The sequence below is a fragment of the Camarhynchus parvulus genome, chromosome 3 (assembly GCF_901933205.1).
Source record: "Camarhynchus parvulus chromosome 3, STF_HiC, whole genome shotgun sequence".
NCBI classification, from domain to species: Eukaryota; Metazoa; Chordata; class Aves; order Passeriformes; family Thraupidae; genus Camarhynchus; species Camarhynchus parvulus.
The window spans coordinates 14,529,233-14,555,437 of record NC_044573.1 but is presented as its reverse complement, the minus strand read 5'-3'; the positions used below and the strand labels follow the sequence as shown (position 1 = coordinate 14,555,437).

Here is a 26,205-nt window from a genome sequence, read left to right as displayed (position 1 = left end):
AAAAACTGTGACAGATGAGGCACTGGCACCAGCGGTGCTAAACCGTGTCTCGTATCTAACGCTCTGTCTACGTGACAAAGCACAGGACACTCCAAAGATGCTCCGTCAGTGCTGTGCACCACGAAACCCCGTTTGAGGTGAAAACGAGCAGAAACGACCGGGAGCGAAGCCTTAACTTCCCCTTCCCCTACCCTGGGCAGTTTTGGGGCGCCTCCCGGCCCAGGACAGGGGGTGTCCCCGCGGGCCGGGGTGCCCGGGCGGCACAGCGGGAGCGGCGGCTCGGCCGTGCCCGCGGCTGCCATGGGTGCTTGGCGCGCCGGGGCTGTCCGCGCTCCCGCCGCTCGCGGCTCCCCGCGCCTCCCCTCCACGGCGGCGGGGCCGGGCCGGTGCGCGCTGCGGCTGCCGCTGCCTGCCCCGCTGGCAGGTAGGGCCGGCCGGCTGCGGGGTGCGCAGGAGTCCCTGTGCGCCTGTGTGGCGTGTGAACGTATGTGAGTGTGCGTGTGCGCTCCGCCCGGCCCCGGCAGGCTGCCGAGCCGCAGCGGCGGAGGCGGCGGCAGCAGCCGCGGAGGTACCGCTGGCTCTGGCGGGGGGCCCCGCAGGTAGTGGCGGAGGGGATCACGGCCAGGGGAGCCGCGGGGCCGGGAGGGCGGCGGAACGGGCGGGAACGCGTCCCGGGGCGGGCGGGGGGCGGCGCGGGGGCGACCCGCGGAGCCGGCGCGGAGCCCCGGGCAGCGGCGAGGCGGGGCGGCTCTCTCGTTGCAGGTGGCGGCGAACCGGATGCCTTTGGCGGGCAGAAGATGTGTCATGGGAAGCAGCCGAGCGCCGGCGGTGCCCTCCTGGCGGCGCGGCGGCGGGCGCTGGCCGCGGCGCTGTGGCTGCAGTTGGCGCTGAGCCTCGGCCCGGGGCTGGCGGCGGGCGGTGAGTGAGTGAGGTGCCCTGGCCCGGTCCCCGGTCCCCTCCTCCGCCTGGCCCCGGCCCGCGCTACCCCATCCCCAGCCGACCCCGCAGCCCCGACCAGGAGAGGGCAGGAAAGCTCCCCCCCCTGCGCCCCCCACCCCCTCCCGTGCCCGCCGCGGGGACGCGCAGCTTTTGGCACCCTGCGTGGGGACCGCCGGCAGGAGGGAGCACTGGCTCTCTGTAAGTACAGCTTCATTTTGAAACAGCGTAATTTTTTTTAATCTAAAGCGGGAAAAAAAAAAAAAAAAAGCCTTGCCCCGCCGCCGTCCTCTCCGACATCTCTTGGATGACTCTCAGAGCAAAATCCCCTCCCCGTGCAGCTGGGGAAAGCAGGAATTTGGGGAGGAAGCTGGCGATTCGAGTTTGCAAATGCAACGTCCTTCAGCACTCTCCTAGTGGAGGAGCGACCCAGCCTTATTTGGCCTTTTTAATTTTAATTACCTTTTTAACACTATCATTTAAATTGTTGAGCCTGTGTGATATTTCAGGAGGTACTTTTAATTACAAAATTATTTTAAATTTATTTCATAATTAGAGTGGATTACTGGAAAAATCTTAAAGTAAACTGCCTTGCTGCAAAATGAACTTAGCTGTGATATGAGAGCAGCTTCACATTCCTACTCCATCATGGTATTATATATTTGTGTTAGGGGAATAAGCCATTTTTATGATTGAATCGCATCACTAATGGCAGGCAGAGCCCAATATAAAAATTGCTTGAGCTTCTTCTTCTCATGCCAAAGATTTATGCCAAAATTTTCTAACTTGAATGCCTAAGCCCAACGGCTCTAGTCCAGATGTGTTTTCTGTCACTGAATATGGACTTACAGGAGTATGGCTGAAGAGAGCTTCAAAAGGTCATCTTGTCCATCCTCCTCCTGATTCAGTCCTATTTTTCTCTCTGGAGACAATAATGCCATTTTCCAATAGAAATCCCGTGACTGCAAATGTGATTCCAGCTAAAAAAGCTTTTAAACCGTTGCAGTCACTACATACCCCTCTTTAAAAATCAATGCCTTTTTATTTTTAAAATTTATTTTATTACAACTGTGCAACCTTGATTTCCTGGGCAGTTCATGTTTCAGTGTGGTGGCGCTATTCAGCCTGTCCTGTGCCTTTCTTAGGATTGGAGTTGTGCGTGCTTCTGTCCTTCTCTAACCTTCTTATGGCTCCATTCATAAAAATGAAGCTGCTCCAAGGCCTCCTCCTCCCTGAGGCTCTGCATATCCCACAGTTTGATTGTCAGCACTTATTTGGCCAATTAGTGCAAAAGGTTCTTCAAAATATGGTTTATATCTCCCTCAAATTGAATAGTTTCCATCCCAGCCTGCAATAAATCGTTGTGCGATCTGATCGTTACTAATGCTGCTGCCTTTCACCTCAGTGGTGTAACTAATTCTGTATCAAATTTCATTTGTAAATCACTTTAGTATCTTTCAATAATTTGGGGGTATTCTTGGACAGAGTCTAGGAAAAGGCAATGCACTGAACGATTGTGCATGGGCATAATCACTAGTGAAAAACATTCATTGCTGTTCTGATTATTACTATTATTTTCCAGTGTGGTTGTGCTCAGAAGGTAGGCACTTTATAAATCCCAGCAAAGGTACAGTCCTTTCATGTGGTAGAATATACAGTTGTTTGGTTTCTTTCACCCTGAGTCATTCGAGTGGTAAAAATAATGAGCTTTCTAATTAGAGCAGAGGACTGTGAATTAGCATCCCTCCTATTTTAGGCTCTGTTGTATCTGTGAGCAGGCTCACTGTACTTATGTAGCTTGCTGTGTTTGCTGTGGGGGCTCAGCTTTTGGCTCCCCAGCCTGTGACCCAGAGTTTGGGAACTCTGTAAGCTGCTGTTGACCAAAGTTGTGATTTTCTGGTACCTTTGAAAATTTCATTTCTGTAAGACTCTCATTTTATGGATCTGTGTATTTAGACACAAGGCACGTGGCATTACTGACTAGTTTGGAAAATGTAGCTCCAGTCTCCTTCTATCTTCTCATTATCTGTTAAATGAGGATAATCATACTTCTCTCAGAGATTAGAAAAGAGTTTTGATGACATTTAATGAAAATACTATGGAGGTGGAAAGAATTAGTTTCAAAAGCTTTAGAAAAACAGGACTGACAATATACTGAAATAAAAACTGCCTCACATATTAAAACATTAAAATGAATAATTTAGGGTTATTTTTTCTAAAAAGCAATCTACAGCTTATGTTTTGGATCCCATTTACAGCTTCTTCCCTTCCTTGGCTGATACCAGGATTTGTCTCCTGTAATAATCCTGTAATGACTTGTGTCTTCGTCTATCTTATATCTGACGAAGCCCTATCGATTGTCACGTTCTACCATTTCACCCCAAATCAATACTACTTATAACTCTTTCTTTCTTGTCAATAACCCTACAGAGAATAACTTTGTTTGTTACACTTTGACTTTTGCAAAAGTGAATCTAGCGAAAAAATTTGCTGTAGAAGTGAACTCAAATGAGTAAACCTTTCACCTATCAATATCCCTCATTCATCCCTGATGTATTAAAAACTCTGTTGCTACTGAGGATAAAGTGTATCTCTCATACTTAGCCTGTGGCTTTCATCTAGTCATTTCTGTTTACAGAATCATTTAGGTTGGAAAAGACCTTTAAGATCATCAAGCCCAAGTGATAACCAGCACGGCCGAGGCCACCACTAAAGCGTGGCCCCAAATGCCACATTTAGACATCTTTTAAATGTCCCAGGGTGGGTGACTCAACCACTTCCCTAGGCAGCCTGTTCCAATGCTTGACTTCCCTTTCGGTGAAGGAATTGTTTCTAATACCCAGTCTAAACCTCCTCTGGTGCAACTTGAGGCCATTTCCTCCTGTCCTGTTGCTTGTTACCTGGGAGAGGAGGCCATCCCCCACCTGGCTACACCCTCCTTTCAGGTGGTTGTAGAGAGTGATAAGGTCTTCTCTTCAGCCTCATTTTCTCCATGCTGAACCTCCCCAGCTCCCTCAGCTGCTCCTCATCAGGAGGTGCAAAAAAAGAGACAAAGCAGGAGCAGGCTGAGAAGTCTGGTATGAGGAGAAATGAAATGTGTAGTGGATGGAGCAGATGACAACTTACCCTGGAGTTTTAAGGTATTGTACAGAGTTCACTGTGAAACTAGTATGGAGAAAATAGCTGTAATGATGAATTTTTAAATATATTTCAAATTCCTGCAACTATATTAAAATAGTAGAGGATGATATCTCAAAGGAGAGGGAGAAAAAAAGTTCAATAAGCTTTTGGTTTCGAGATTTGTTATGTAGTCTTGTACCCAGATGTCACTTGGGCATGTGTCTGCTTTGTTGTCATGGGTCAGTTGGGTGAACTCTGTTCTTCTGCAGGGCCCAGTGGGGGGTCTCAGGGCTGCAGCACACATCACCACAGGCTTGGAGAGGGCCATGACCTTGTTTTGCCTTCTGGCCTCGAGCAGTGTTAGCATTCTGGCTGTATTTCATGGTCTGTTTCATCTCTTTGATGTTCTGCTGCAGAAATGCACACTCCAGTTCCTCCAAAGCCTGGATGGCTCCAGCTATTCTGAACTTTTCCTAAGTTTTTGTTGTACTTTCTGGATTGCTGGTCATTCAGACCATGAGCTTGCTCTCATGGAACCACTTCTCTGTGGAATGTGCCTCACTGGCATTGAACAGAGCTGAGGAATATCCTATGCCTTGGAGCTCTCCTCCTGTCAGATATCCTGGGTTCCTTTGTTGTCATTATAGGATGATGCTGCATTATATTCAGCTTCTGGTTCCCTGTAGCTCCCAGGCCAAAAAGTGCCCTCTTTTTGGCATTGTAATCTGTTGTATTGCACTTACAGTAATCAATTTGTGGTGTTTCCCGGCTTGCATGTTCTGCAGGCGACATCCCTGCACATCAGTAGTGCTTTTAAGCTGGGAAGCACATCATGCACAATTGCAAAGAAATCTGGCATATTGTGAAACTGTCAAAAAAACTGAATATTAGTGATTCCATGAAGAATAGTGGTGAGATTCTTTCTCTAGACTAAGGCTGAATTGTAACTGCTCTGTGATTGTACTACATTTGATTGAAATTTTGGTTATGCCATGGTTATGGTAACTAACCATTGATTTTGGATGTAGTGGCCATCAAAACCACATCCCTCAGGTTTCTGAGGGTAGTGGACTTGTTTCCCTGGGGTAATACAAGTTTTTGATATGTGATGATGATGATGCAGGTCTTTGATAGGGCTGATTTTTTGGTACCCTGCAGTTGTTTCTGGCAAGAAAAGCCAGCCAGAGATTTGCCATAAGTACCTTCCATGTGATTTTGGGATTATAAAGAAGGTTTTCTGAAAACTCTAAATGTTTTCTGATACCCTCTCACAAAGTCTGCAGCTAATGTATTTTACTGTCTCCCTCTCAGTGTGTCTGCTTTTCTTGTCAAGCAAAATAGACGTTTCGGCCTTGAGATCCTTGTACAATTGATGAAATCATCAGTTATTTTGTAGGATTTTTCTTAACCTCCAGTTTATTGGAGAAGCTCAGTGTTTTGAAAGGAAAAGATTTTTCCCACAGTGACAGGATCTTAGTCCCAAATGTACCTCATGCAACCTCTGTTCTCAGCAGTTAATCACTATTTTGGGGCTGCTCTGATTGCAAGTGGCAAGGGCGGTGACATCAGAGGATGACAGTTCATCATTTGTCTTAGTGGCACATCCATCTGCCTACAGCCTTGAGAGAGGTGGGCATATTTGATAGATTAATCTTAAATCAGTTTCTTAGCACTGTGCTAGAAGGAGCTTTATCACTGATGTGCTGTGTCATTTGGTGATTGAGGTTAACTTTTGCTTCGCTGCTTTGCTCCCTTACTCCCAGGATTGCAATAGAGTATCTTTGATCTCTGTATTAGGGATGATTACAACTTTAGGAGAATTAATCATGCTTTGCTTGATTTTCTCATCTATAAAGTAGATAAGCGATGTATTTTGTGGGCGTGTTATGAGAGAGTTTGAGAACCTCCCAAAGAAAATGTTACCAGAATGAGAAATAGAAATTTTAGCAAAGCATAAACTGAGCTTTATCAAAGTAGAAGGTTCTTTACTATTCATTATTTTTGTTGTTGCTATTTGTGGGGTTTAATAATTAAATATTCTTACCAGAATTGGGAAAATGCTATATTTTTTTACTTTTACAGATTCTTATAGATTTTTTTCTACAGGATTGATCATGTACTCAACCGTTTTTTTTTTCAAATATTGCTTGAACTCTGATTGCAGTTCATTTACTTTTATAACAAAATACACAGTATTAGAAGCAGGAAACCTTGCACTTGTGCTGTGCATTTTCACAAGGTTTTAGGCAGGAAAAGGACCACAAAATATGGCCTGAATTCATATTTGCTGTGTGCCAGTGCAAATGTGAATGAAGGCTGGGCTACACTTACTAGTGAGCATTGCTTAGTCAAAAAATGAGCTCGAGGGATACAGTGCTGTAGTGTGTACAGTTTGGTTCACTAAGTGGAAAAATTTGCTTTGCTAACATATTAAGGGACTGAAGATACAAGGATCCTAACAAATTCAACAATTTAACTGTGAAACTGGTATCTCCTCACTTGGTTTTATGTCTCCTCATCTACTTCCTTCGAGGTGGCACAAGCAGAGCATTATGAAACCAATTACGGGGCGTACATTTATTAATTCTCACAGTGGTTTATAACAGCAGTTTTTGGTGTCCACACTCACCATCTATCTGACTGCCCCATTGCTTTTGTTGGCACCAAGCTTGACCTCTTGCTTTTCAGAGGGGGCTCCCAATGGCTTTTCCTGAACAGCTGGACTGCTGATGGGATTCATCTGAGTCAGGATGTTTCTTTCTCTTCGTACTGTAAACAGTGGAAGTGGTTGGTGGTGCCATCTGTGCTCACTGAGATCCTGTGGGGCAAATGTGTTTCCACACTTGTGACCTTTGATTCTTTTAAATTAAGAAGTGTCCATCCTGGGTTGCTCTTCTGCTTGTTGTCAAGCATTTTTTTAGCTAGGGAGAGTCTAGAATTTATCAGGAACATTTCTGTATTAATTGATTTTGTCACTGATGACCAACTTCAGAAAGGAGTATAGGGGCTTTTCTGCCAGCACCCCCGCTTACTTTTGATAAACCTATCTCATTAAACCCATAATTTGACAAATATTCTTGACTGTGGTAGCTTAATAGTAACAACAGTAATAAAAATATGACTTTTTTTTCATATAGTTCTTCTCATCCATGGAGTTTAAAGCACTTTATAAAGGAATGTAAGTTTTATTATGCTCCTTTGTAGATGGCGAAATGACTGTAGAAAGATTAAATGTCTTGAAGACGCATTTTATGTAAGAAACAAATGTTGCCATATACAGGGAAGAGATCCTTTGGATCTTCATCTCTGACTTTCTTCTGTAAATAGAATTTAGGGGAATTCCTAATCCACATTTTTATAATATGGTCTCTATAATAGGATTTTTTGGCTGTGACTGTCTTCTAATTGAGATGAGCAACTGATTTCCTATTCACTTAAATTGCGACTTAAGCAAATCACAGAGAGTTTTTCCAGTGTGATTTATTTGTGTGACTCCTTTATGTCTGAGATAGCACGTGGCATTTTTCCAGACACCAAAAACATCTTCAGAAAAACAACAAAAAAAAAGTGTCATGAGTTAGGATAGAGCCCTGAAAAATGGTATTATGCAGGTTTCTAATGGTGTAAAGTTCATATTAAAAAGAAGGGTATTTCTGCCTTGCTCAGTCATTTGGTTCATGATCACAGTTTACACAAAAGAGCAACATTAGAGAAGTACTGCATGTGTTTTAAATTAATTCTAACATACTTGAACAGCTAGAGAGGAGAAGATCATTGCATGACAGGCAGCTCCATGCAGGCTGTGGCTTGAGTGCCACTGCCTTATACTGCCTGTCTCTCTTTAGAAATCAGTGGATGTGTAATGTGTTCCCATAAAAACATGGATTCAGCTTACAAATGTTTGCTCATGGAAGCATATGATGTAATGCAGAGGACACAGAAAGATGAAACAGGTCTGCTCCCTTGATCCTTTCTGCACATGGTGAAGCACAGGTAAGGGTGCAGCAGAGTTTCTGTGTCAAGACAAATTCTTTAACTAGAAAAATTTACAAACTGAAAAGAGGAAATAGCTTACAATAGCCTGAGGAAGAAAATAGGTTATGTTACTAGGGGTTAGATTATGTAGAAGTTGGGTTATCAAGGGTATCATGAGATAATATTCTAAAAATACACTCTCTTGTACACTGCTAAAGAAAAAACGAGATATGGCATGTACATGAATCAGAGGAATCATTATATCACTGGACTCCCATTCCAGAGACCGAGAGAAAACGCTAAAAAGAAAAGGTTGTCTTTGAAAAGGCAAAGCCTTCAGATCTTTTTTAGTACTGCAGAAAGGCAGCAGAACTCATAGCTGTTTATCTATCAGGAGGCTGGAGAACACCATACAGATTCAAGAGAAAAGCTGTCATACATGCTGGGAGGGAGGAGAAGATGCTCAGGAAAAGAAGCCTGTAAACATGGGGTCCTGTTCTCACTTCTGTCATTAGTACCAGCGAGTGTGTGCAGTAGAAAACTATGGAACAGAAATTTCATTTCCATCTTTCAAGACACGGGACAACACACTTGAGAGCAGAGTCACAGAAATAGGACTGGAAAAGTGCTCAGAAGTGCCTGTAGTTTCTCTTCCTGCCCAGAGCATGGGAGTCACACATTTACCTCAGGCATCTTACCATTTGAGACTTTAGGTTGGAAACTCTACCATCTATCCAAATGCTTCATTCTCAAACCTTTATAAATGTTTTTGTCAAGTCTAACTTGAATTGTCATTGCTGTAACATAGGACGCTGAGGATTTCCATCTCTAGTGTGGGATTCCCAAGTGTTACTTCCTCCACTGTGCTGCTTGTTAGTAGAAATCCATCAGTGCTGTGTCTTGGGCCATCCTGTCTGCTGCTGCCACTTTCCTGGGTCAGGCTGGAAGAATGAAGACTGCCCCAGCAAAGAGTCTTTCAAAAGTTATGGATTATTTAACATCCTGGGACCTGAAGTTTAACTGGACCTGCCCCAGTGTTCATGTGTTGCTGCCAGCACAGAAGGAGCTGTTGTGATTCTTGATGGTGGAACTTCCATTTTTCTGGTTTAGTGAAGGTCACAGCTAAGTTTGTGCTTAACACAAGATCAGATATTTTACCAGCAGCTATCAAAAAGGTCAGCTTTACCTTGCTTGTTCTGAAGGGCTTGCAAGGATTTTCCAAAGTCACAATTGGAAAGCATCAGGAATAAATCTCAGAGCCGTCCCATAAAATATGCTTATTTATGCAGTCTGTTCTCCTTGGGGGTATTAGACCTACTCTTTGTACTTGATCATGATGTAAACAGTATGGTTATTACCACAGTAAATTGCACCCAAGTGAATTTGTATTTTACTTTTGCAGACTGAGTGAAGTTGTTTATACTGAACAGCCCTGTGGTAATAGATTAAATCCACACAAAAGCCAGTCAATAGCTTAAGACTTCCATGTGTGTTTGCAAATAAACAATTTTAACTGGAATTTTGATAAGCAGCTGCTTGACAGCTGTCACCCCTAGTGCCTGCATTCCCATTTCCAGTGAAATGGTTGGTAATTGTGGGTATCCAGAAAGATCGTGTCATTCAGGAATGGCGGGGGGGGAGGTGAGGGATATTCGAGGGATATTCAAGAGTCCATGGGGAGGAGTTGCTTGGTAAGGCTAAATTGGAAGTTAGATTTTGAGCAGCACTAAGAGGTGAATTAGCAAGAGGTGATCTGCAATGGTGTGGGGATGGAAGTCAACAGCCCCACTTGCTTGGGTAAATCTATTAGCTGTAAAAACTTCATGGCATAGAGTGGAGGGGTTTTTTTAATGTATTTCTTATACTCAGTGGAAGCCTACCATGCTATTGCTGTGTTTGTGTGAGAATGATTTGTATTCTGAAAGCAATGGGCACTTATGAGAGAGAGGCATTTTTCTGATTCTCTCCACTTAGTTGACATTTTTAGGGATATTTTGTACACATCATCTTACTCAGAGAGAACACAAATGATCCACTTATAACTGAAAATAAATAATAAATAATTTAGTCTCCTGTAATTTGGACTTATAAAATAGCTTGATTGCAATTAACAGCTTTGCAGTAATCTTGAAGAAATTAAGATAAAATGGTGTTATCATGAGCAATAGTAAAAATGAAAATACACAGACATTTGTGTTGATCTTGTAAAAGTGCAGAACATTCTTCTCTCCTCTGAAGGGGGACCATGACTCCTCCCAAAAGTACAGTCACAACCATTCTGGGGGAGCACCAAGCTGCTGCAGCCACAGTCCTGGGTCCTGCTCTATCCCTCCTTGGGTTTAGAGATAATCATCCTGGGCAGTTCTTTCCATTGCGGACTCATAACATCACATGCTGTTTTCTCTTCGCTCCTTGTTCTCTTCTCCAAGGCCTGGGGTTCTTCTGTGGGGCCAGGGAAGAAGTATGGAGGATACAGTCTCTTATCTTCAGACATAATTCCAGGTTAATACCATCTGGAGTTACATGGGTGAGCTGGAGGGTGTGACATGGCTGTGACAGCACAGTACCCACATTTTAAAACTCCCCCTCACACTGTCCTGTGGAATTCGTGTCCCAACAAGAGAGGCTGTTGTTTCAGGCCTTGCCCCCTTCTCTTTTGACACTCAGAAATGTTTGCCCAGATGGAAGAATCCAGCTTTCAAGTCTAGCAGAGTTCTTCCCTGCTGCTGGTAGCCTGTGCATCATCTGTCACTGCTGCCCTGATCCATTGCATCTGTCTTAGAGACCAGCACAAGGAAGGTACAGTGTAGGACTGATTTTGTCAAGGCTAGGCTGGTCTGTAGAGGCTAGGATATATTAGTTCAAGGGGAAAATCCAAGTAAAAAAAATATATGAATGATTGCACAGTGTGTGTAGATGAAGCCCAACTCCATTATGCCTATGATCTCTTGGAAATTAGGTCAAGATGGGACATGCCTCTGCACAGTGGCTGTAAGAGATGCCAGTGGAAGAAATTGCAGGAAGGGGCATCTGGTTATAAAGGAGGAGTACATATCTGTCTTTGTATGCAGCCATGCACTAACACACTTAGCATGCCCCTTATTAATCTTATGGATAGGTGGATGGGTAGGGAGGAAGATTAATAGTGAGATGTATGCATATATGCTGAATAAGAGTAAGAAACTAAGGAAAAAAACCTCACAACCCAGGAATGAAACAGCAAAAAATACGCTACACTCATTGACAGTCTTTCCAAGGTTCTTATGCTGGTTCTTAGCATTTACAAGGTTGCTTTTTACACTGAAAAATGGATGAGTGCTGCCTCTAATGCTTCTGTTTAGACACAAGAGTGATACTGGATTCATGTGAGGGATGGAGAGCAGGAAAGTGTTTGGTATATTTAGATTCTATTTCATTTTTATTTCATATTCAATAAAGTTACAGAGATGTACTTCATTCCTCATTTTAAAGAGAAATCCATCAGATAAATTGCGTTCACTGGAGGGAGAGGAATTTTGTCAAAACTAAGATGAAAGATGCCTTTCTGCAGTAGCCTTGATGTAGTAGGAGGTGTGTTTCCTGGATGCTACTAATAGGTGTATTTTTTAACCCTGGTTCTGCATGTGAAAGAGTTTTCTTGGTTCTTCCAAAAGGCTGTCTGAGAAACCTTTTACTTGGAGCAGGTAGATCTATGCTGCTCAGGAAGTCCATATGTCAGCCAAGCCAAGGTTACAGGACTGAAAAAAAAGAGTATTTTGAACTTTTTTTTAGCATGCCAACATTTATTAGAATATCAATAAATGTAAGGGGGCACTCAGAATCAGCTCAGAATTATGTCAACTGGAGGTTTTGCTGCAGTGCATTAGTATCACAGGTAAATGATTCATGACTTTTGCCATCCTGGCCTGTTTGAAGCTGTGATTTAAGAATGCAGACTTTCAGGGAAAACAGTTATAAACCTGATCTGATTTTTTAATATATTTTGTAAATCTGATCTGATAATTATTTTTTTCCAAAGGAACAATGTTGCAGCTCCCAGCTGCAGCTCTGTAGTCATCTTAGCAATTGCTGTTTATGATCCCTTTTTGCCATACTTAATCTCGGTTTAATTCTTTGGTTGTTTTATTGGAGAGGGAAAAGTCCTTTGGTAGTGTATGTATACTTGTAGTGTTAGAAAAAATATTTTCCATATGCTGAGGTTTTCTGTCCTTGCTGTCAAGTGATTCTGTTGTCATAAAATCTCCTCAGAAGCACAAACCCCAGGCAGTGCAGGAAGCTGCAGCAGGGTTTCAGGAGCCAGTGGGACTGGCAGCTTACTGTGAATGTTAACACAAGGTTGCTATTTGTTAGCTTGGAAGTCCATTTGCTAGTTTTTCCCTGATCTGAATGTGTTTGGAAATTGGATGACGTAGGGATTTTCCTGTTCATCAGCTTTCCATTTCTCCTGTGAATTTCCTATCTTGCTCCAAGGCAGTCATTCAGGCTATGGGGACTCTGGTCACCAGCACCACAGCCAAATTTCCTACAAGAGCAAATCTGGATCCTCTGTATTACCTCCTACACTTGACATAATGAATGGAGGAGGTAGGGGTGAGAAGAGTTTGTATGAGATGAAGAGATTTGACCTCATGAAACAGTTCTAAAATGATGCCCCCCCTCAAGGTACATGCAGGGATGAGGAAAATATGATTTTTTTTCTACAACACAAGATGATGGTGGTCCTTCTGGTTGGATGTACAGCCTCTCCTTTCAGTGTCTGAAGATCACTCATTCTTTCTCCCTTACATCCTTGTCATTCTATACTTATCTCTTCCTCTGGCTTATTTTTAAAAGTACTTACCTGAAAATAAAATGAACAGGTGGACTAGTGCCTTTTCTGGGAGATTCTCTGGGATGCTACAAGGCAATTAAAAAATGTTTAATATGTCTCTTTTTGTAATTTGGCTCCCATTCAGCCTTCTCCAGATCATCTGGTCTGTCTGCTGTCTAGATCAACTAGCTTTTAAAAAATGTCTTCATGCACACTTTTAAACCATTTGCCTTGATCAGAAATACAAAATAAAAGTCAGAAAAACAAGATGGGGATGTGCTAGATGGGGAAAAATGTCAAGGGATATATTATTCAGAGCTTTATGTAAGACTTCCTTTTTTTTCCTAGTTGTAATGGTAGTTTCACTCTTGCCTCTCTTATTGAACTTGACTGTATTCATTTGGTTTGTTATGGGCTATCTTAGTGAGTTTTGAAAGTAAGGGCTGGTCAGTGTCCAGTCCTGAGTGTTCCTTAGTATCAGTTCATATGATCTGTGGTAGGAAGGGAATGATTCTGTACATCCAAGCCTAATGACCTGAATTTGTAAAGCCAAATAGCAAAAGTGCTACTGGCATGACTCACTATATTTTCAGCTCTGAATAGGAGACAGTGGAGCAAAGGTTCATCTTCCATACCAACTGTGCCTTTTGTTGAACAGTCTGATCTTGCTGAGAGGTTTAATGTTCATCTTTCTTTTTTTTAAACCAGGTTCTGTAAGATGCCATGCATCTGTTTGGCTTCTATTCATAATAGGCTCATTCCTTGAGAGAATGGTTCTCTGCTCTTGTGGTACTGTACAGGCCCTTGGACAGGACAGAGACTTTGCAACCTGAATTAATGCTGGAAACAGCCAAAGTAGAAAATGTGACTGATTTAACTGAAACAGCAACACAGAAGTCTGTGGATTTGGTTTGTGCTATTTAAAGTATAAATACTTTCTCAATTTTCCTTCAGAGTGCTAATTATTTTACATTTAAAGAATGATTTTCAGAGGTTAGACATTTGGTAGTACGGAATAATAAAGGAAAAAATCACATTTTCCTGTGGAATAACTGATCCAGATTCAGTTTGGAAAAGTGATTTCTGAAAGCTTTTGCTCCTCATCTCATGGAATGCTGCAAAGCCTACCAGGTTGCATGAGCTCTGCTCCTGCCAGGTTGTCATGGTTTGATGCTGGCACAATGCCAGTGTCCCCATGAACATATATGCTCCTTGGTGTCTGCTGTGAGATGTGACCAGGAATAGAGCAAAGCAGGCTCCAACTTAGGAATAAAGAAGAAAAACTTTATTAACCTACACCTATATATAAAAAGAAACACACACAGAACTCAGAATGAAAACCTTCCAAAAACATTCCTCCTCTTCCACCAAATTTCCAATACATCCACCCCTCAGATTATCAACTCTCAGTCCATCACCACCCTTCAGATAATCAATTCTCAGTTCATCAAGGAGAGGGGAGTCCCTCTTGTACCATAGGCTTCCCCTGGAAACACAGTTGAAACCTCGTGTGTTTCCATGTCACACGTGGCACTGACTGGAGATCATTTGCCATCGTGACATCTTCCTTTCATGCCTGGTGCTTTCACCACTGTGCATGGACCAGAGCTGCTTCTAGGGTTCCCCTTTTAAGGATGCTTTGCCCAATTCCAAAAAAACCACAGTATCTCACTTTCGGGACACCTGTCCCCCCCAAATTCACCAAGGGGTCTCGAGAACAGAGGTCTTCTTCTTCCCTGAAGACGGAGGGCACCACCACCCTCCTCACCCATCATCTCTGTTCATGCACTCCTTCACGTAACATCACTGCACTCTCTTGGCTCCAAGCCTTTGCCTCCCCCTAAATGCAGTCTCTGTGTCACAGGAAAAATGGTTCTGTCCATGGCTATACAAGAAAAGTCCAGCCAAAGGCCACTCCATCATCTCCTCCCACCTAAGATTCTTCTCAACTTCTCTTGTGGCCCATTTCCTCTTATCTCATCTCTATCTCACTTCTTATTCACCTCCAGGAGGATCAGCATTTGTAAGGTTTCCATCATTCAAGAAAAGGGTTAAAAATCTCAGGCTCTGCCTGTCCAGAACTCCTTCGGCTGCCCTGCCAGGCACCTTCTTGTTCCCCGCACCCCGTTCTCCTTCTCAGCCGGCTGTGCTATCAAATTTCAAGGTGGCACAGGCACAGACACCTTCTCTCTCTCTCTCTCCCTCTCTCTCGCTCTCCCCGGGGGGGTGGCTGCCCGATGCCTCTCAGTGTTCCTCCACCCTTCCATCCCGCAGGGGCCTTCACCTCCCCTCTCTGTCCAAGGCCCCGGCCTGCCTCACCTGGCCGCATGGCTTCCCCTGCCCCGCCCAGCTGGCAGCAGCCGGGCAGGGGAGCTCTGACCTCTTTAATGGACGGAACCCAAGAGAGTTTGCCCCGGGAGTTCTCTGCTTTTAACCCCCTGTGTTCTCAGAGGCGTATCCATGTCCTCAGTGGCCACACCGGGTGCCAATATTCATATCTGAGCACCTATTGGTTTGACCAAAGCATCCCAAAAAACTCACTTCCTTTTCAAACCAGGACGCAGGTTTACCTGGGGAATAACTGGTCATTAAAATCCTCTGTTGCATACAAGCAGTTCCAGTTTCTAACACTGAATTTCTAAGTAAAAGTGAGTGGTGATACTGTCAGATTTGAATAAAAAAACATGTTTACATCTTAAAAAAGCAGTGACATGACTTTGGAATTTAAGAACTGCTTTAGAATTAGTTTAAGCGCTGAAACAATCCTAAAGTCCCTAAACTTTCAATGAAACAAAGGACCTGAGCTGATATGAAGGTGCAGGGCAGACCAGAGAGGTGCTACTGCCTTTGGGACACTTGCTAAGACTGTGACCAAAGCAAAAACCTGCATTCAGATTGCTGAATAGTGGGATTTAGGTCCTAGTCTGTGGCTCATAATGGTGATGCGGCATACTTGATAAGGAGATTACTGGTTTTATGGTGAGTTGAAGAAAAAAAATTTTAAATCACTTTAGGAGACTGCACATGCAGCAACCTTTTAATGGAAAAACCCCACCTTTCTAGGATTTAAATCTAATTTGAATTATCTCTTAAGAGGGACATATGATGGTGAATGTCAGATGAATGATGCTTGTATATTCTCTGTAGTGATGTCTTGTTCTGCTGCATATGGAAGACTTACCTGAGCCAAAAAGGGAAATAAGTGCAGAGAATAAGGAGCACAGGGGAAGAACGTGCCTTGCATTATCAGGGGATTGCAAATTCAGATAAAGTAAGACACGCATTTTGTCCAAGAAGTCAGGTATGTAAGTTTAAAGCTTGCTCTAGGCAGTTTAACTTAGCCACCACTTCCAACAACTAATAACCTAAAGTGATACTGACCTTGGCAGACTTACAAGGGCAAGACTTGCACAGGGATAAATTATTTCTTGATCAGTTGCTCGAGTATATGAGATGCAGTCCAGCATTCCTTCAGTATTTGATTATGGGTGTTTGTTTTATCCCAGAACAAACATACTGATTGCAGACAGTGGAAGTAGAACAGTCTCTCTGTATATTTGAGCTTTTCTCTACCCAGGGACATAGTGATGCTACTGAGTTTGTGCTGTGCTGCTCTCTCCGCTTGCTTTCTTGACTCATCCGTTTTTAAAGCTAAAATGCATGGAGTAGGAAGTAGTGGTTTTGTTCAGTAACCATGCAATCAGGATTTTTGACCAGATTGTCTTTTTTCTGGCCTCATTGCCTTCATGTCCATGAGAAATTTAATGACCTTGGTGTGTGGACACACTATTCCAATAGCACAGCTAGTTTTCAAGTGTTGTAAGTGGCTGCTTTGAGGCTGTCAGTGTTTAGAGACACAGTGGAAGCAACTTAGCCACAACGTCGCTATTTTTAATCCACCCTCTGTGTACTGAATCACTGTACCTCCTGCTAAATCTGTCAGGGTCTGTGGGTGGTAAATGATGCTAGGGTGTAATTCCCTTTTCTTGTGAGGAGCTACCCAGATTCAGGAAACAAAATGCCATGGTGAGAACAGAGCTCAGCTGTACCCTCCCCATGCTCATTGTAGTGATTTCTGTATAACAGAATTGGGCTGTTCTGAAGTCATAGCCCTTTCCTGGATTTGTGGCCCAGTGGACAGATCTTGTTGGTTTCTTGCACTAACTGAATGCTGTCAATGCCAAAAGTCCCTCAGGTATTATCATTCTCAGCTTAATATATTAAAATGCCTGTTATAAAAAAGCCACCAACATAATAAAAACCCTGGCCCAAAAATGTTATGTGATACCTCTGGGAAAGTGACAGCTGAAGGCTCCCTTCTAGATCTTCTGTTGAGTGACTTGCTGCGTTCAGAGATGCTTTTGCACGTGCTACTTTGCCCATCTGTTCTCCCTGCTTCCTCAGATCTCCTGAACAGACAGAGAAGCACAACTCAGAAGACTTCTTTTCTCTCTGCAATTCAGAGATAAGACATTATGTCAACTACAATGCACTATTTGGATGCAAAAAACTCTGAGCTGGCCGGTAAAAAAAACCCAGATAGTATCCCTGTGGAGTGTGAGTTGCCTGAAGAATCCCAATCTCCTTGGTTTAGCAGTGGTGACTGAATTACAGACCTGATATTTTTGGACAGCCATGTTTTTTGTTTGCTTGCTGCTCTGTTAGACATTTAAAGAATATAATGCTCTGGTGAGAAATGGCTTAATTTATACCATTTGCTTTACCAGCATGGCCTTTAAGTCAATAATATGTTGTGAGACTCAAGCTCTTTGTGAGCTAAATCTCTGCTGACAGAACATGATTAATTCAGTTTTGCAGATGGGACTCAACCTGTCTTATGATTACCTGTTGTGTCTCAACCTGTCTTATGATTACTTGCACACAGACCTAGCCACTGACAACCCAAAAATGTTAATGTGGGTGAATGCTCACACATATGCTTTACATATATGTGAACACCCACCCCTTTATGCATTGCTGGAGGAAAAAATATACTTGTACACAAGAATCCTGTTCTTTATACATGGGGAATGCAGGATGCAAAGTTATGCAGCCAGAAATAGGAGTGGGGGGTTGAAATGTCAGCTTGTAAAAAAAAAAAAATGGAAAATTAATATTGAATGGCTGTATATTCAAGAGGGCTGAGCATGACAGGGATTTGTACTTGATTCATCTTCCTTCAGTAGGTCAGCACTTGTTGGCTCCAAATCTGAAGCTTCTTTCACCTGGAGGCCTTCTCTTACCATACTCTTGTGGGAAACCTGTCTGTCCCACAGCCCTAGGCCAGTTGACACTAATTCCCAGTAACTGCTGTCAGTGTTGAAGGAAAAGCTGGTACTGAGTCAGCGAAGAGCGGGAATTGTTCTGCCGTCCCCAGGAGATTTACATTTAGCACCAGTTGTGACACAAGGCTGCTGTGGCCTCCCCTGTGTGTTTTCAGAGTGTTGCCTGGTTCAGTGAAGACCACAGAAGTTCTGCATCAGCAGTAAAGTGTCACAATTAAGTAGAGAAATTCAGTTTCCAAATTTTCATGGAACAATTTCTTATTGTAGAATATTCTGCGTTGGAAGGGGCCCACAAGGATCATGGAAGTCCAGCTTCTGGCTCTGCACAGATTGTCTTATGGATGATCCATTTAGGATCATACTTTTGGAGATGCACTAAGCATTTGAAAGCATTTGAAAGTATAAAATTTAGCTCACTTTTAATTTTTCTTTAACTTAGTGCCAATTTAGAAATTGTTACTTTTGTTCAATAGACTTCAGTTGTAGCAGGCTAATGCCTACACAGCAGAACTTTTCTGCCCTCCTTGATCCTGTCTGTGACTTACGAAACTGAGCAGGGGAGACCCTGGGTCTCTCTGAAGGCTAGATTATGACTCCAGTTTATTTGCACAACTGATGGCTTGAATTTCTTTTAGGTTCCAGAGTTTGTCCTCTAAGCATTTATTTTCCCTTTTAATGAAAAATCTTTGCCTGGGGCTGAGCCCTGACACATGAAGTGGCATTTCAAGATCAAATGTTATTATTGTAAAAAAAAAAGCACTGGAGATCACTGATTTAATTTAAGGATTTATTTTCAGATGTGATTTATCCCAAATTTCTAGTAAAAGTCCATGGAAGTTGTGATTTTGTACTGTTTTTTGAAAGCAGATCCTGACCTAAGACACCTCAATCATAACAGCACCATTAGTGTGGAAGGACTTATGGCCACTGTACTGAAATCTCTTTAAAATGTGACCATCTGCCCAGTGTTGTGCAAAAGCAGCAAATACTAATTACAGAATGTTCTGACATCTCTGGACTTTTGACACAGGTGAATCTGACCCAATATGTTCACAATATTGAAGCTGATGTATATTAAAAACTTCACAGCTCAGTAACACTTCATTTTCTGAACTGCTTTACCTTTGTAATAAGTTTATTAGACAAAAGGAGTATATTTTTAAAAGGCATTCAGTTCAAATTTGCATGAAAATGGTACTGTTGCTACAGGATTTGTTATGAACTGTTACATAAATAATCTGCTTTTAAACTGTCGCAGACATCTTTCCATGAAAATCTTTTCTTTAGGATTTTTTTTTCTTGAGAAGCTGAGAAGCTTCAAGAACAAAATGTAAATAATGGTTATCTGCTGTTGTAGAATGCAACAAGTGCATATGTGATTGGCCCATCTTAGATGTTTATAATTAATGGCAAATCACAGCTTAGCTAGCTCTGCTCTTTGTCCAAGCCACAAACTTTTGTTATTCATTCTTTTCTATTAGTTTAGCTAGCTTTCTGAGAAACTTTTTTTTCTATTCTTTTAGTGTAGTTTTAATGCAATATATATCATAAAATAATAAATCAAGCTTTCTGCAATATAGAATCAAATCTTCATCTCTCATCTGAAAACCCCTGTGAGCACTGTCACATTAAACAGCCTCTAAATACCTATTTATGCAATGTAGCAGTTGAAAAGTTAGCATGTATTTTAAGACTGACAGTAGCTTATTATGTTCAGCATCTTTGTCTTGTACAGCAGAACATTTTTCACTTAACAACATATTTGAAAAACTAAAGCAAATACCAAGAGACACACTATGCACACACACACACAGGATTTAAATATAAAGTTCAAGTCACATTATGAGTCAGCTGCAAGCAGGAAAATATTAAATCTGATGATTTTTTTAGTAGATGTGCTCCTGTGCTTAAATGTTATATATATATATAAAGGTTATTTGTCAACAGATAATGCTGTACATGCTATGACTTGAACGACCTAAGATGAAAAGGTTTCTAAATGGATAAATGTTAAGAACTGGAACTACACAGTCTGATCCCCTTAGCCAAGCCCATGAGAGGACTCCTTCAGCCACTCTGTTCAGTTCTGCTTTACTCTGTCTGCAAAACTGCTCACAGACCTGGGGCCTGCTTAACAAGGGCAGTGTCTGCATCGTCTTGCCCTGTAAACAGCAGTGGCTCTTAGTGTTGTCTCCCTGCTTTTCAATCCAGCATCGGACTCTGCATTGAGAACCTCTCTTATGGCCTCTGGATGAGGTCATGTGTCCCTTGCTACCAAAACTGATTGTGTTCTGTGAGTGGTTTTACCTCTTGTTAGACCATTAATGAATCTTGCTCCAAACATCAAGCTTAACAGCAAAATTGCAGGTTTTTCGTAAGCAGTGAAATAATCTTGACATTGCTCCAGGCTTGTATTTTTGGGATTTTTATGCAACGTGCTTCTGGAATGGAGTGGAATATTGTATTCTGCCTACTCATTCTTCTGTTCTTCATGTAAATATATACACAGGTGTTTGCTAGATTTTTTAAATCAAACAGGTTATATTTATTTAAGTGTGAATCTCCTATCCACTCCACCCTCGCAGGTGACAGTTCCTAAGATTGATTATTCAGAATGAACACCTCTCCTTATTCATGAATATGTCTTCTGCATGTGCAGGAGGACATTCATTCTATTCTGAAGTGGTCACCACTTCTGCTCAGAGATGCTACCCCTGCTTTGGCCTCATTATGGGGATTCTCCAGGGACTGCTTGTGCCTCCAGGTACCCTTGGAACCAGTTGCCATACTGTTGGATTTGTCTTGTTCTTAAGTTTGTACGGCCAGGACAAACAGCTGCTGTGTGAAAGGAAGGCAATGCCTGTCCCTGGTCTGCCCCAAAAGGGCTGATCCACTGCGATCCGTGTGTGGGACTTGTCATGCAGGAGCAGATGAGATGTCCCTGTGCACCTTGGTGCACTGGGACACAGTGGTGAGAATCCAACCCATATCCTGCCCCACAGGATGAGTTTGTTTTAGGGGTGCAAAGCTGTGGCTTCATATTTGAAATCTGAAGGAATAAGTAGCTGAAGTAATTGTTAGTAAATTGTGTTCCTATTCAATTTTGAAATGAATAGATGATTCTTTTCAGGGATGTGTTAGTGGTGCCAAGTGAGAAGACTCCTTGGGCAAAAGATCTGACTACTTAGAAATTAAAATGGTGCAGAATAGATATAATATCTAGAAGATGATTGTTTTATCCTTTGGTCATATGTCTGTGTAGGCTGAAGAAATTAGTGGAGGTGCTCTCATTTTCTTAACGCCCCGTATGTGTTTTATACAACATTTTGGTTTTATAAGCAATCATGCACATGTGCTGTCTGATTTCTCTGTTTCAGACTCTGCAAAGTTCTGACTTGTATAATGGGTCTAGAGTTATAAAGATTTAAATTGTGAAATATGTTAAAAAAATAATATATTTCTTTAGAATCATCCTCAAAACTGAAGATTCAAGATTCTTGTTTTGAATGCTTCTTGAAGACTTTCTAAATCCCTGTCTTCTCAATCTCCTGGAAGGAGGGTGTGCTCACTTGTAGCTTACAGTTTGTCCTACTTGTACTAGGTACAATCCTTTGAGATGCAGAGGCCATAGGTAATCAATCCTACATTCATTTTTCAACAAAAGAATTAATCTGACTGATATTCAGTAGAATTTTGCCTTGAGAGACAACTGCAGAAATATTGTGAACCATGCACTTAGGCTTTCACATTTTTAACCTGTTAACCCTTGTGCGTCTGTCTAATGTGTTCAAATGTCTAAGACTAAAGCTTTCTGTGAAAAAAAAAGGTCAGAAAAGGAAACATTGACCATATATACTCCCCCTTTCCTCTGCAGTGCATTAAGCAAGAGTGCAACGTGGCAATTTTTTTTTTTTTTTATTGATGCTTTTTCCATTTATTCTCATTGAAAAAATCCTATAGAATTGTGAGTTATTGTGACCTGAGCCTTTTGTTTCATTCTGGTAAGAGTAAGTTTTGAGATCACAATCATATTCTATAGGTGAGATCTTAGCAGAAGAGGTAGAATTCTGCCACCCTTTGTCACTGCATCTGTTGTATTGCAGGTCTTGTCTTTGGAATCTTGATCCTGGTTGCACCAGGAGAGGGTGCAACCTTCTCACTGTGTGATTTGGAAGACCAGTTTGATTTTGGCTCCTGACTGGGTCATTGGGAATGTGTTCTTCCTTCCCTTAGTTATGAACTCTGTAGCTTCCATCTGCTGCCATGTACAGTGGGATAGGGTAGTTGATCCAGAAGATCCAGGGTTGATCCAGAGGAAGATGTAGTGTGCTTTGACCATGTCTTCAGGTCATGGAAGGAGCCTTTAACTGTGGAAAGAGGTTTTATAGTTACAGAAGCCATGTGGATATTGAATTAGGAATCCAGAAGACGCTTCAGACTGTAACAGGCTACTGATCACTTGCCTTTGATCGGAAGCAATCTTCACGATGTAACAAATTCTGTAGAATATTTTCTTTTTCAAGGATTCTCTTTTCCCTTGGAAAGACCTGGGAGTTGAGATAGCCCAGTGAAAGTTTCATCTCTTTATTTGAAATGACGGATGTAGAAGGTTGAAGATGAGTTATGTTTCATAGGAGGCATAAGACTGGTGTTCACACATATTTATCTTCTTTTGTTGTGCGGGAGAGAGTGGAAACTTACCAAACTACACCAGAGAGATGTTTTCAAAGCAGAAGACTATGACTGTCTGTTCTGGTCCTGTGTGAATGTCTGAGAGGAATGTTTTAAGTCAAGGTAGCTGCAAGCCGAGCACTCCACTTAAAGTCTCAAGTTTGACTCATCAACACTTCACAGCTGGCTGTAAGAAATTCCACTGCCTGGTCTAGTCTAAAGGATCTCTTTTTTCTTTGCCATTTGTACATCAACATCCAAGTCTGGTGTTATGCAGGCACACATTTTAAAGGGGAGTTCATTTTCAGACACTTACAAATCTTATTAGTCAGTCTGGGGCTGACCAGATAGAAAGCATCTTGGGAGAGAGGGAGCTTGGAGTCCTGGTGGACAATAAGGTGACCATGAGCCAGCAGTGTGCCCTTGCAGCAAAAGCAGCTAACAGCATCCTGGACTGTACTGGGAAGAGAGAAGCACTGGAGCTTTTTTCCTGTGAGGAGAGTCCAGGAGAGCTGAGACTGTCCAGCCTGGAGGAGAGAAAGCTCAGGGAATCTCTTACTGGTGTGTAAAACTAACCTAAATGGGGAGGACAAAGAAGACAGAGCCAGGCTTTTAGTGGTGCCCAGTGGCAGCACAGGAGGTAAAAGGCACAAACTGAAATACAGAAGGTTTCCTCTGAACATCTGGAAACAGTTTTTCATTGTGAGGGCAACCAAGCACTGGTTTCCCAGAGAGGTGGTGGAGTCTCCAGCTGAGGAGATTTTTAAAGCCTTACTGGACACAGTCCTGGGGAACCCGCTCTAGCTGCTTCTGGTTGAGCTGGGGGTGTGGACTAGATTATCAAAAGGCCCCTTCCAGCCTCAGCAGTTCTACTGTTCTGTGATATACCACATATCGACACACATCAGAGGAAGCTTCCCTGTCAGACTTGTCCATTAGTCCTGTCAGGTAAACGGGAAGTGTAGGAGACATACTCCATTATACAGACATTGTAAAGTTATGATATGACTCAATGTAATGTGCAGGTTGTGTCCAAAGTACATGGACTTATGTGGCAAGGCTGTGGTGTACTCAAAACATAAGAAGCAAATGAAGATCTCAGACTTGCTATTTGGAATTTTAAGGGCATCCAGCAAGGTTTGTGTACACAGATAAAGACATTTTTGCTCATGTTCCAGAACCTGGCTAATTCCAGCCTGGATATGTGGCCTAAGAAATACTTAATTTTGGCTGCATGTAACTACCCTTTTCCCCCTTTCATATCTCTTCTAGCTTTAGTCCAGATAAATGGACCACTTGCTCAGGGTGCCACAATTTAGCAACCCTTTCAATACAGAGTTAAAGATCAATAGTGCAATGTAAGTGAAGGAAATGACGGAAAATTAAAACTATAAAGACATTAGGCATGGCAGTGCTATTGTGGTTTGCTGTTACTGTTACCATCCTTGTTATTGCTGTTGTGAGTGACATAGTTGTTTTTAGCATAGCCTGGCTACCATCCTCAATGGAAATTTGGAAGTTCATTGCACTGGTGTCTTGATGAACACACAACATAACCGTATGCTGCCTTGGCTCAAGCAGGACCAAATTGCCAAAGCACAGCTCATCTTCTTCTGTGTCCTTGTGTTGCTGCTTCCGTGGTAGGAACAGATGGCATAGCAGGAGTGTTCCCAGCTTGGGGAAAACAAGATGCAGAAGGTCAAATGAACTGGCTTGGAATTGGAATATGCTGGCTATTACAGTTAGGTGTTGTCTAGAAATTACATCAGGCCTAGATGTAATTCTCCATTGCACAGATTATATCAGGCATCTCTCAAATATGGCAAGTGCATACCACACAGAAATAAAGATTTTCAGAAGTTGCAAAGTGACTGATTTCACAGCCATATGTGCATTTAGAGGCATTTCTTCCCATATCTGATTCTGAACATTTTCGTTGTGTAGCAATGAAATAACTGATCTGTTGGCAGCATCTCACAGTTGGTTACATAAAAGCCACAATGGCCTTGAAACTTTGAATCTGGACAGAGGGATGAAGAATATTTTAAGCTTATGATTCAGTGACCTTAGTTCAACAGTGACAAGAGATTCCTGCCATCTAAGTAGACAATTAAATGAACTCACACATGTAAAATGGATTTTCTGGTTGCTCAGATGTCTGTGTCCCTCATGGTCTCCTCATGATCTTTCATGATCTCACCAGAGATGCCAGTTTTGGATGAGATTGTGGAACTTGAACCATGCTTGGTTGTAGACTTTAACTCCTTGGGATCAGAGTGTGCTACTGGGGCAATGGGAGAAATTTGCTATCACCCTCTACTAAGGGTTCTGTTATTCTACTTCATAGCATCTTACATCCATGCCAAAAGGAAATTTTTTTTTGCTTTTTAGATATTATTCAGTGATGTTTGCTCACTGTTTTTTGGCCTTGTGTGTATGCTATTAGTGGTAGGCTAATTTATGGTGGCATGTGATTGCTTGTACTCATTCCTGAAACTGGGGAGGGAAAATGCTAGGAACAGATCTGCAAAGTGATTTTACCTCACTTTCTCCTTGATTGCTTTAGCATTAGATTGATTTACATTCTCTTCTTTGTTCTAGCATGCATTTCTTGGTCTCTTAATTTTCAGCATAAAATGTAAATAGTTACTCACTGCTCCACATGTATGTGAAAAGGTGAAAGAGGTCAGTGAAGAATGTAGTGATGAGAGGGGGAGGAAACGTGCTTTTGAAAATATGTTTCTAGTTTGATTATATTTGGTCCTGGTTCAAACTATAAAATCTTTGCAAATTTATAACTCCTGTAACAAGGTTAGGTTATATTCCCAAACAATTCAATTTTCTGGCCAGCACACCATTAAGCAGGCATTTTCTAGTTCATAACTGCAGGCAAGACAATACAGCAAACTTTGTGAGGAAGGCCTTGTGTGACTGTGAGATCGTCTGTTTTTTATAATTATCTTAGTTGATATAATTGATCTAGTAAAATATATTTCTTTTCCTGACAAATGTTGCCTTGATTGTACTGCAATCACAAGTACAACAGCATTACTGCTGCTCTGAAAGTCACAGCTGAATGTGTCAGTGGGAATCAAAGTAAAAGGTGCAATAGAAATGTTATGAATTATTATTAAGATACATGAGAAAGCTCTGCAGGGAAGAATTGGAACATCTTGGACAATGATCTGCAGTCAGCCAGCTGGGAAGGCTGAAGACAGAATGTTAATAGAAATGTTGTTTTTAAAAATCACCATGACATCAACATTTGTATCAAGTGTCTTGTGCTGGAGCTGCTTATATAACTGAGATTATATTAGGTGTGATGAACAGATGTGTAGTCAAGAGGGAGGGGTTGTGCTCTGTTGGGGAAGGTGGGGTTGGCAGGGAGGCTTGTAGCTGAAGCTGCTT

At 42.1% G+C, this 26,205-nt stretch overlaps 1 protein-coding gene across 1 annotated transcript in view; it reads left to right on the top strand.

Annotated features, from left to right (window-relative positions):
- Window positions 1-926: 926 nt before the first annotated feature.
- SUSD4 (sushi domain containing 4) overlaps window positions 927-26,205 on the top strand; it is a gene marked incomplete at its 5' end in the record, with an annotated part of 79,375 nt that continues 54,096 nt past the window's right edge. Inside the window, one exon of the mRNA XM_030944250.1 lies at window positions 927-1,137. Within this exon, the coding sequence (XP_030800110.1) occupies window positions 927-1,137 (211 nt within the window). The remainder of the gene's footprint in view (window positions 1,138-26,205) is intronic.